Source organism: Agrilus planipennis, unplaced genomic scaffold (assembly GCF_000699045.2).
Source record: "Agrilus planipennis isolate EAB-ADULT unplaced genomic scaffold, Apla_2.0 scaffold44, whole genome shotgun sequence".
Classification (NCBI taxonomy): domain Eukaryota; kingdom Metazoa; phylum Arthropoda; class Insecta; order Coleoptera; family Buprestidae; genus Agrilus; species Agrilus planipennis.
In genome coordinates, this window is record NW_020438939.1 from 1120684 (window position 1) to 1133143 (window position 12460).

Below are 12460 nucleotides of genomic sequence, written 5' to 3' on the forward strand. Positions count from 1 at the left end.
AAAAATACATTCGTTTTATTGATTAAATGCAATGTACCCGAAATTTTTGAGTGTTACTAAATGCACTGGACTAATAAATTAAATTGTTTTTAACGAAAACTACGAATACCTATGCCTGGAAAGTTAGTAGAATACATATCTAATTATTATAAGAAGGGATCTAGATTATAACAACGGATGATACAAGTTAAATAATAATTATTTCATTTAGATTCAATAGTTTAGTAATGAAACGAAAACTGTTAAATTGTTAGAATTTGATAATATTAAATAACATATCTGCGATACTAGAAAACTAAATTTGGGTTTCTTTTTCGAAATCATCAAATTGTGAATTTTATTGAAGGCAGACATAAAAAAAAGCTTGCAATAATAAAGCCTTTTTTGTATTTTGTGTATATTAATGTAGGTAATTAATTTCATTTAAATGGTTTTAAGGATTTTGGCAAAACTCAGAAGGTAGGTACAAATTTATTGAAATCATAAATATTGATTTTGATTAAATTTAATATGAGTAAACTGACAAAAAAATAGGTCACTTGACAAGTAATTTCATACCGGTCAAGGCTAAAATATGCAACCCAACATATACCCCTGTTCATTTTTCGTATACTACTCAAAGAAAAGTTCCGTCAACCTCATATGTAAGTATATTAAGTTACAGTATTTAAATCACTGTTATGAATGTATTGAAAAGTTTATCGACATTACTTAAAAAAGCTTTCCTAACAACTTGCCTATTGTAGCAAAAAAAAAGAAATATGCAGTAACACCCTTCAACGATTAAAAAAAATTGTTGAGATTACCGTTAAAAATAATCACTGTGGTATAAAAGTTACCATTTTACTAAAATAATTGATATTCCAGTTTCTTCCTTATCTAATGGATAAATCAAAAATATCAACCAATGCAATATTATATAAGTAGGTATTTCATATTTAATAAGATTCGTTTACAATTTCTCAGTAATACGCCCCTGGTAAATACCCTGTCTTTTCCCTACATTATCGTACAACGAAATAGGGACGGTGATACGTGCAGCGAACAACTGAGGGATAGAAGAAGCTTAATATCAGGGCTTGGCAAGATCGTTAATCTTAACACTGCCTACACAGAATGTAATTATCCGGTATATAGAATACCTATATTGAGAGACCAAGTTGCATTAAATGTTAGAAGAGAAAGAGAAAACGGAAAAGGGCTGAATGAAATACGCGAGTCCGTGACTGATTCTTTTCGCCTTTTTTACGTTAACGAGCTCTTTGTTTTTCACACCAGAACATGACCGCAATTAGAAAATGGAGTTTTGTAAATTTCCGCAAAAACGAAAGATAAATGAAGCGTTTTATTTAATTGACCTTTGTCCAGAAACGATAAACCCTGCAATCACCTGCAATTTCTGGTAAATAACGAGCTCAGTAGGTATAATTTATAACTAAATTTTGAATTTGTTAATGGTTTTTGAAATAATCGGCTGCGGCAAATAATAAGTGATCATGTACATGACGGTTCCGTTTTTCCTTTTGAGGTACGGAACTGACAAGGTTCACGCGCGCGTGACTAAAAGTAAGACGCGTGCCATAAGAATACATGAATTTTCGTACTATAGGCATAAAATCAATCATCCTATTTTATTTTTCTTTCACAAAAATATTGGCCTTCGTCCCTATCATAAAATAAACAGCTAATAATAAGAAAAATATAATCAGAGCTGATTAGGATCCGCTCTATTACGTAGTGATTGAAACTGCATTATGTTGATTAAAGTACTTAAAAGTAAAAAACACAATATAATCAATAAATAAGTGTAGCGGATATTGTCACCTTCATCTACAAGAAATTTTTTGTATAAGCGTATTCATAAGAATTTCATATACATTTTGCTAGGATTTTACTGCTTAATCGCAATTTTATAATTACTAAATGCCGAGATATTTTTGATTGCTTTTTATATGACTTATAGCCGAAGTTAGCTGCATTGTCTTACTGGAGGGTTGTAACTTTGTATGAGCACAATAATGAATTCCATAATTATGAGGCGTCATTTATGCATCTCTCATTAAATTGCCTCGTTACTTTACCAAAATTTGTCAATTCTACTAAGAAGCTAGTTGATCTTTAATCTAAAATCGAATTAACTAGGGAATGGTAATTGGGGAAAGGAAATGTCTAGCTTGGCGTCGGGGAGAGAGAGGAGTCAATGTTTGCGTTACATAAGATTTTGGAATTTATTTGAAATTAAATAATTATTGGAAATTAACAAATATTTTTTTAATTGGAACCGTAAACTTTCAAGAAATGAGGGAAGGAATAATCAGGCCACGCGTTATAGTCCCGATATCTGGAGGGATGTAGGTTAAATGTTTAGAAACTTTGCGTTACCTACGATAACTTACAGACAGCCTTTTACCCTAGAAAAATTTCTTGACTACGCCAATGGTCTTCACCCCAAGAATAGTCGAACACGCACCTCTTACAGACCGGACAGTTGTGACAGAAAATGTTTTAATTTTTTGCAATAAGCAAAATTGAAAATCACGACATAACAGTGATAAAATGTAAAAAAAAAACTGATTTTCTTCGGGGTACCACCTACTGAAAATAGCTTTTCTGGACATTTTTTTGTACCCAAACTATTTTTTAATTGGCCAAAAATACAAAACTGACTTTTTAAGCCCAGACAATATTTTTCAGTATGCATATTACAGTTTCGATCATATTACATACTGTTTGCAGGCATATTAATTTGTTTAGCGAAATTGTTTAGAAAGTGCAATACATAACTTATTGTAAATTCTGATGAAAATGTAACAGCGATTTTCCTATCTTGAGCTAGACATCGCATTTCTCGAAAATTACATAATCTAGGTCTACCTCTATCCCTCTCAACTCCCGTTTTTGCATCTAATATGTTTTTAAGTAACCCTTCACGGTGAAGGTGTCTTACCTCGCCTATTTCTTATTGACTTCTGTACCGCTCCTCCGTTCTCCCCATTTAACGTATTTGTATATTTATAGCAAATACTGGAAAAGACAAAAATCCAGTGGTTCGTATAAAAGATACCGACAAACAACAAATATATTGTTTTTAATAAAACAAAGATATAATTGTAAATAATTCGAACAATAATAGATGATAAATAGAAAATATTTTTTTGCAAACAACCTCCAATGTAATTAATATGGTTTACAAACAAACCAAATTATTGACTATTTTTTTTATTTAAAAGGTTAAAACTGATTAGTTTATGTTAGAAGATTTATATAAAAAAAGAACGATTATCCTTACTAAGCAAATTCACTGTTATGAATGTATTGAAAAGTTTATCGACATTACTTAAAAAAGCTTTCCTAACAACTTGCCTATTGTAGCAAAAAAAAAGAAATATGCAGTAACACCCTTCAACGATTAAAAAAAATTGTTGAGATTACCGTTAAAAATAATCACTGTGGTATAAAAGTTACCATTTTACTAAAATAATTGATATTCCAGTTTCTTCCTTATCTAATGGATAAATCAAAAATATCAACCAATGCAATATTATATAAGTAGGTATTTCATATTTAATAAGATTCGTTTACAATTTCTCAGTAATACGCCCCTGGTAAATACCCTGTCTTTTCCCTACATTATCGTACAACGAAATAGGGACGGTGATACGTGCAGCGAACAACTGAGGGATAGAAGAAGCTTAATATCAGGGCTTGGCAAGATCGTTAATCTTAACACTGCCTACACAGAATGTAATTATCCGGTATATAGAATACCTATATTGAGAGACCAAGTTGCATTAAATGTTAGAAGAGAAAGAGAAAACGGAAAAGGGCTGAATGAAATACGCGAGTCCGTGACTGATTCTTTTCGCCTTTTTTACGTTAACGAGCTCTTTGTTTTTCACACCAGAACATGACCGCAATTAGAAAATGGAGTTTTGTAAATTTCCGCAAAAACGAAAGATAAATGAAGCGTTTTATTTAATTGACCTTTGTCCAGAAACGATAAACCCTGCAATCACCTGCAATTTCTGGTAAATAACGAGCTCAGTAGGTATAATTTATAACTAAATTTTGAATTTGTTAATGGTTTTTGAAATAATCGGCTGCGGCAAATAATAAGTGATCATGTACATGACGGTTCCGTTTTTCCTTTTGAGGTACGGAACTGACAAGGTTCACGCGCGCGTGACTAAAAGTAAGACGCGTGCCATAAGAATACATGAATTTTCGTACTATAGGCATAAAATCAATCATCCTATTTTATTTTTCTTTCACAAAAATATTGGCCTTCGTCCCTATCATAAAATAAACAGCTAATAATAAGAAAAATATAATCAGAGCTGATTAGGATCCGCTCTATTACGTAGTGATTGAAACTGCATTATGTTGATTAAAGTACTTAAAAGTAAAAAACACAATATAATCAATAAATAAGTGTAGCGGATATTGTCACCTTCATCTACAAGAAATTTTTTGTATAAGCGTATTCATAAGAATTTCATATACATTTTGCTAGGATTTTACTGCTTAATCGCAATTTTATAATTACTAAATGCCGAGATATTTTTGATTGCTTTTTATATGACTTATAGCCGAAGTTAGCTGCATTGTCTTACTGGAGGGTTGTAACTTTGTATGAGCACAATAATGAATTCCATAATTATGAGGCGTCATTTATGCATCTCTCATTAAATTGCCTCGTTACTTTACCAAAATTTGTCAATTCTACTAAGAAGCTAGTTGATCTTTAATCTAAAATCGAATTAACTAGGGAATGGTAATTGGGGAAAGGAAATGTCTAGCTTGGCGTCGGGGAGAGAGAGGAGTCAATGTTTGCGTTACATAAGATTTTGGAATTTATTTGAAATTAAATAATTATTGGAAATTAACAAATATTTTTTTAATTGGAACCGTAAACTTTCAAGAAATGAGGGAAGGAATAATCAGGCCACGCGTTATAGTCCCGATATCTGGAGGGATGTAGGTTAAATGTTTAGAAACTTTGCGTTACCTACGATAACTTACAGACAGCCTTTTACCCTAGAAAAATTTCTTGACTACGCCAATGGTCTTCACCCCAAGAATAGTCGAACACGCACCTCTTACAGACCGGACAGTTGTGACAGAAAATGTTTTAATTTTTTGCAATAAGCAAAATTGAAAATCACGACATAACAGTGATAAAATGTAAAAAAAAAACTGATTTTCTTCGGGGTACCACCTACTGAAAATAGCTTTTCTGGACATTTTTTTGTACCCAAACTATTTTTTAATTGGCCAAAAATACAAAACTGACTTTTTAAGCCCAGACAATATTTTTCAGTATGCATATTACAGTTTCGATCATATTACATACTGTTTGCAGGCATATTAATTTGTTTAGCGAAATTGTTTAGAAAGTGCAATACATAACTTATTGTAAATTCTGATGAAAATGTAACAGCGATTTTCCTATCTTGAGCTAGACATCGCATTTCTCGAAAATTACATAATCTAGGTCTACCTCTATCCCTCTCAACTCCCGTTTTTGCATCTAATATGTTTTTAAGTAACCCTTCACGGTGAAGGTGTCTTACCTCGCCTATTTCTTATTGACTTCTGTACCGCTCCTCCGTTCTCCCCATTTAACGTATTTGTATATTTATAGCAAATACTGGAAAAGACAAAAATCCAGTGGTTCGTATAAAAGATACCGACAAACAACAAATATATTGTTTTTAATAAAACAAAGATATAATTGTAAATAATTCGAACAATAATAGATGATAAATAGAAAATATTTTTTTGCAAACAACCTCCAATGTAATTAATATGGTTTACAAACAAACCAAATTATTGACTATTTTTTTTATTTAAAAGGTTAAAACTGATTAGTTTATGTTAGAAGATTTATATAAAAAAAGAACGATTATCCTTACTAAGCAAATTATGTAAATAGTTACAAGACCGACTTCAGTATATGCAACCCATTAGTAGAATGATAGAGTGTATTAATAATTGCCTAACGGTAAGGGACAGCTCAATTTAAATTAAACGGCGCTTATTTATATTTAAAACGATAAATAAAAGAGAAATACGTAAAAATATATATCCTACGAATGTACTAATTAAACCGAGGTTTTACCTTTTCCATCAGAAATTTAAAAATTACTAGAATTCCATCAATTTACTTGACCTAACATAGTTATGAAGAAAAAAAGTGTTGTACATCAGAATGATATGCTTCATTATCTTCCTTTTATCTAATTTTAGTACAAAAGTGATCATTATTTGGTTTTCATAAAGAAACGGGTATCTTTAATTAAATGTATGCAAAAAATATTTCATATGAAACTCTCAATTCGCTACTTACACAAGTTTTATTTATCATCAAATGCTATTCGATAAACATAACGTCTATTATAAAATAAACTATAACACAGAATTCGTCATTTTTCTTATTCGGCAAAGTATCACAGTTTTCTTTATAGAAAATAAACATAACAAAATCATTTGGCACATACTACTTTCATAAATACATTCGTGAAAAGCACAACAATATAGTAACAAAGGTTTAAAAATTTGTAAAAATATATTGCACCAAAATTTTCACACAACAATTACGTGGATAACGACGTCGCGACGCAGGAACTATTACAATTAGGGCGCTATAAACGGAAATAGGTACAAGTGAAATCCATTATACTTTAGCAAGCAGATAAAGCTTTATGTCTACCAGGACACAATAGAAATGTTACAATATTATAAAATATAATATGTAATGTGTTGTGTGTAATTAATAAAAATATAATAANTGAAGAAATTTTATTTTTTGAATAATATTACGACTCACCTCGTAACTTGTTGCAAAGATAGCTAAAAGCGGACACTTAAACAGATAACAGGAATGCAAGAGCATTTTCGGAGGGTCAGTGCTATTATGGCATTTTACCAGCACCTTTAATAGATCAATTTGCTCTCCTTGGTGTGTCATTTCAGTCTCATATTCAGAAATGCTGCTGGAACCAGAAGAACTTTCTGCACTCGAGGTTTGAGACATAAAGCTTATACTGGAATAACCCTGATCAACAGGAGCAATGCAATTATCGATGGTTTTTCGTACCCCAATTCGAGATAAGAAAAAATTTCTTGAATTCCTTTCCCTCATGAGGGACGTCTTCGATTCTTCTACTTTTATGTCATTAAAAAGAGCGTGCTGTAAGTGTTCTGATAAAGCAGTGTTTTTAAACTTTACACATACTTTAGATATTTGGTTCTCAGGATAGTTAAAGTATTGCACGAAAATAAGAAACGCTAGCCAATGATTGTTTTCAGCCAGTTTTACAAGTATTTGTTCAGGATATTTTGTCTCGTGATATTTAGCAAAGTTTATAAGCACCTTATACTTTTTTAAAATATCCACAAAGTTGTAAACGTTAAAGCATTCCATTAAGTTAATTATATCGGAGCTATACAAGTTTTCGATGTCTTTGATAACATCTTCTGGTGTAAGACTGAAAAGAAGCCGTCCTTTTGAATCGAATTCCAAGTCCAATAAGTTGGCTATATGTATGTGATTTCGTAATTTGTAACAATCTTCACCAATCATTCTTAAAAAAGCTATACAAGTAGCAGTTAATTTTGGTTTATTGTAATTTTTATAAGCGAATTTTTCGATCTTTCTGAGAACTTCTTCATTGGCATTGGACGATGTGTAAAAACTTAAAGCAGCAATGCTGGGTCTTTCTTGGCGTATATACGTTAAGAAATTAATTTTTTTTTTGTAAGTGTAATCAAGTAAAGAAGTATGAGAAGTGAATGTAGGAAATGACGAGTCATTTGAAAAACGAAAGTTAAAAACATTTTTAACATCCACATTGGCATGTTTTTCTAAGAGATCGTAAATCGTTAAAGTAGTACTTGTTTCTGTATTAATTTCTGCAACTAATTTTCTAACGACTGGTAACTTTTCGACTGCCTTTTCCAAGAATTTAAGATCTATTTCAAAATTGTGAAGATATTCTGATCCTTTTCCTTTAATTGGTAACAATAAATTCTTATCGTTGAATAATACTAGGGAAAGGAATATTAAAGGATTTTCAATAAAATAAGAATGTAAATCACCACCAGACAAAAGTTTAGCAAAATCAAAAATATTTTTAATAAAATTATTATCGTTTCTAAAATTGGTTGCTAAATGCTTTGTACTAATAATTATGTTTAAATGTTCCGAATTAAAATTATTATAATCAAAACATTGTGTACCTATTTGATTTAGAACTACGTTAAGAGGAATGTAATATTTATTTTTTATACAATGCTTAGTAAATGAATTCAAAAAATGACCAATCTGATTTTTCTTCAATAAATCATACAATTCTGAAATGCCAGTCGTGTTAATAATTCGTCGAATTAAATAAACCACATCATTTACTTCTTTTGAGCAAAACATGCCAAATTTACACAATTCATTCAGTACAAAATCTCTAAGTTCATCTTCTATACAAGTGCTGTTTTCACATAATAAATCTACCATTTCTTTACTGATTTCGTAACTTTTAAATAATTCTTTTAAGACAGCTTTTTGGTCAATGGTTAGATTTTCTAATTCACAGTCTATGTCTTGATTCTCAGAAAAACTCAAATCAATCCACAATTTCAATAAACTTTTGTTGTTATTTTTTAATAAAATTATTCCTAGTTTTAAAATAAAGACTATACTTTATTTAAGTCCATTTTATATTTTAATGACATGATCTGTGACTAACAACTTGTTTTGAAGAAATTTTATTTTTTGAATAATATTACGACTCACCTCGTAACTTGTTGCAAAGATAGCTAAAAGCGGACACTTAAACAGATAACAGGAATGCAAGAGCATTTTCGGAGGGTCAGTGCTATTATGGCATTTTACCAGCACCTTTAATAGATCAATTTGCTCTCCTTGGTGTGTCATTTCAGTCTCATATTCAGAAATGCTGCTGGAACCAGAAGAACTTTCTGCACTCGAGGTTTGAGACATAAAGCTTATACTGGAATAACCCTGATCAACAGGAGCAATGCAATTATCGATGGTTTTTCGTACCCCAATTCGAGATAAGAAAAAATTTCTTGAATTCCTTTCCCTCATGAGGGACGTCTTCGATTCTTCTACTTTTATGTCATTAAAAAGAGCGTGCTGTAAGTGTTCTGATAAAGCAGTGTTTTTAAACTTTACACATACTTTAGATATTTGGTTCTCAGGATAGTTAAAGTATTGCACGAAAATAAGAAACGCTAGCCAATGATTGTTTTCAGCCAGTTTTACAAGTATTTGTTCAGGATATTTTGTCTCGTGATATTTAGCAAAGTTTATAAGCACCTTATACTTTTTTAAAATATCCACAAAGTTGTAAACGTTAAAGCATTCCATTAAGTTAATTATATCGGAGCTATACAAGTTTTCGATGTCTTTGATAACATCTTCTGGTGTAAGACTGAAAAGAAGCCGTCCTTTTGAATCGAATTCCAAGTCCAATAAGTTGGCTATATGTATGTGATTTCGTAATTTGTAACAATCTTCACCAATCATTCTTAAAAAAGCTATACAAGTAGCAGTTAATTTTGGTTTATTGTAATTTTTATAAGCGAATTTTTCGATCTTTCTGAGAACTTCTTCATTGGCATTGGACGATGTGTAAAAACTTAAAGCAGCAATGCTGGGTCTTTCTTGGCGTATATACGTTAAGAAATTAATTTTTTTTTTGTAAGTGTAATCAAGTAAAGAAGTATGAGAAGTGAATGTAGGAAATGACGAGTCATTTGAAAAACGAAAGTTAAAAACATTTTTAACATCCACATTGGCATGTTTTTCTAAGAGATCGTAAATCGTTAAAGTAGTACTTGTTTCTGTATTAATTTCTGCAACTAATTTTCTAACGACTGGTAACTTTTCGACTGCCTTTTCCAAGAATTTAAGATCTATTTCAAAATTGTGAAGATATTCTGATCCTTTTCCTTTAATTGGTAACAATAAATTCTTATCGTTGAATAATACTAGGGAAAGGAATATTAAAGGATTTTCAATAAAATAAGAATGTAAATCACCACCAGACAAAAGTTTAGCAAAATCAAAAATATTTTTAATAAAATTATTATCGTNAAAAATATTTCATATGAAACTCTCAATTCGCTACTTACACAAGTTTTATTTATCATCAAATGCTATTCGATAAACATAACGTCTATTATAAAATAAACTATAACACAGAATTCGTCATTTTTCTTATTCGGCAAAGTATCACAGTTTTCTTTATAGAAAATAAACATAACAAAATCATTTGGCACATACTACTTTCATAAATACATTCGTGAAAAGCACAACAATATAGTAACAAAGGTTTAAAAATTTGTAAAAATATATTGCACCAAAATTTTCACACAACAATTACGTGGATAACGACGTCGCGACGCAGGAACTATTACAATTAGGGCGCTATAAACGGAAATAGGTACAAGTGAAATCCATTATACTTTAGCAAGCAGATAAAGCTTTATGTCTACCAGGACACAATAGAAATGTTACAATATTATAAAATATAATATGTAATGTGAACTCTACATACAATTACACATATCGAATATGTCCAATTTGTTTCAGATTCTATCATACCGCTGTCTTATTAATCAGCATTCAGTCATATACTTAGTGCTATTATTCTAAGAAAATTGAACATTTTTGCTAACATTATTAGTTAACATTTGGCGCTTTTATTTAGTCTTGTATTATTTTTAATAAAATTCGTTACCTGTCTAACTTTTTTTAGGCACCTAGAACCTAGACGATATTATCTAATAATGATAACAATAATCAGATTTGTTTAGTTTTGCAATTAACATTTTCTGAAGTAACTATTCTCCTATTCAATAAATCTGTACTCTATAGGTATAGTATTTTCTGTAATATCCAAGTAACTGTCTCTTTTAAATTCATATGGTTATCTAAATGCTATCGAGATACTTAGAAACGGCCCTTCTTAATGGTTTATTCTACCTCACCTTTTCCATATGAATGAAAGTCATGAATTTAATAGTTATCTCCATTTAAGTATAAATAAAGCAGTGTAATAACAAAAAAAATCTATTAAGAGTAAATGTAAATTAAAATCCTTACTAAATAACATTCGTGCATAAAATTTTGGGAAAAATAGTACAAAATTATTTTTATCTTTGGTAAAGTGCCGTTACCTAGTTTTGTCTACTACCTAGATTCTAAACAGTCAGGTAAACTACCTGACACTACCAAGAATTGACTGAAATTGAACAATTGCAAACGGTATTCAGGACCATTTTCATTATGTTTGCTAAGAAGACAGCAGGTGAGTAACGTGCAAGGCTACTTTCTTCAAGGGTAGGTATACGGGGTAAACAATCAAGTAAGCCATACCCTTATGGAGACAGGTACACTTTAAACAAATACCATCGCGTGAATGTATACTATCTTAGATGGAGCAATACAAAGCAAATCTACTGTATTTACAAACAAAAATTGTTAAGTTAGATAAATCATAAATATGATTAGGAGACTTAATCGAATACATTGACTAAGTACCTAGGTAGGTTATGTTATCTCTATTTTATGAAATGGAATGGGTTAATATTTTTTACTCACTAACCATCAAATGTCGTGGAAACAGATATGTTTCTGAACGATATTTTTTGTCTCGAACAGAAATGCGTTAGGTAAATAAAAACAGGTTCACAACAAGCGATAAACACAACATTGATGGCAAAAAGCTACTGATAAAAATGTCCTAGCTCTACTATAGAGTATAGAATATCATTAAGTTGGAGTTTTTACGGACACGTCATTGTTATTAAAAACGTCTCATTTTAATTACCTATTCAAATATTGCACGATTTTAACACAAAGGTTTTATTAAAACTATATCACGGACACATACGGACACCCACCCACAACTATCGTAAGTAGGTATATAGCACCTATGCATGTATGCATGTACACATGTCAACTATAATTGAGTTGGTACCTACTAATTGTTTATTATTATGTTAGATTAGACTATAAAATAAATGCATTAAAAATAACACGACTTCTACTTGGGGCTTTCTGTTCTTAATTATTTCACTGATTAATAAAAAATTCCGTATCCACGTATATCGACAGCTCGCTATAGTTTACGTAATAATTACAGGCAGCTATAATTAATGCAAGTTAATATATCGTAAAAGGTAATAACTAAAACAATCACTCCGCAATATAGGTGCAATTAGAGAAAATGTTTTATCTATTAAGTATAGGTACAGTACAATAACATTTTCGAAATAAAAAACATCTCAAAGCGTTTTTTTTCTCTACGATGTTTGATTCGTATATAATTATAAAATGAGATTTGCATCAATTGTTATTAACTGTGCCTATTTTTTGACGTATTCAACATCCAAAGGTTATTTGATTCTCTTCAAAAGTTAATTAGAATTTACC

At 30.6% G+C, this 12460-nt stretch overlaps 1 protein-coding gene across 1 annotated transcript in view; it reads right to left on the bottom strand.

The window, feature by feature from the left end:
• Window positions 1-4725: 4725 nt before the first annotated feature.
• LOC112904435 overlaps window positions 4726-12460 on the bottom strand; it is a 10664-nt gene continuing 2929 nt past the window's right edge. The window contains exons 5-6 of the mRNA XM_025974466.1: window positions 6830-8655; window positions 4726-4749 (exon numbers count right to left, since the gene is read on the bottom strand). Coding sequence (XP_025830251.1) covers window positions 4726-4749; window positions 6830-8655 — 1850 coding nt within the window. The remainder of the gene's footprint in view (window positions 4750-6829; window positions 8656-12460) is intronic.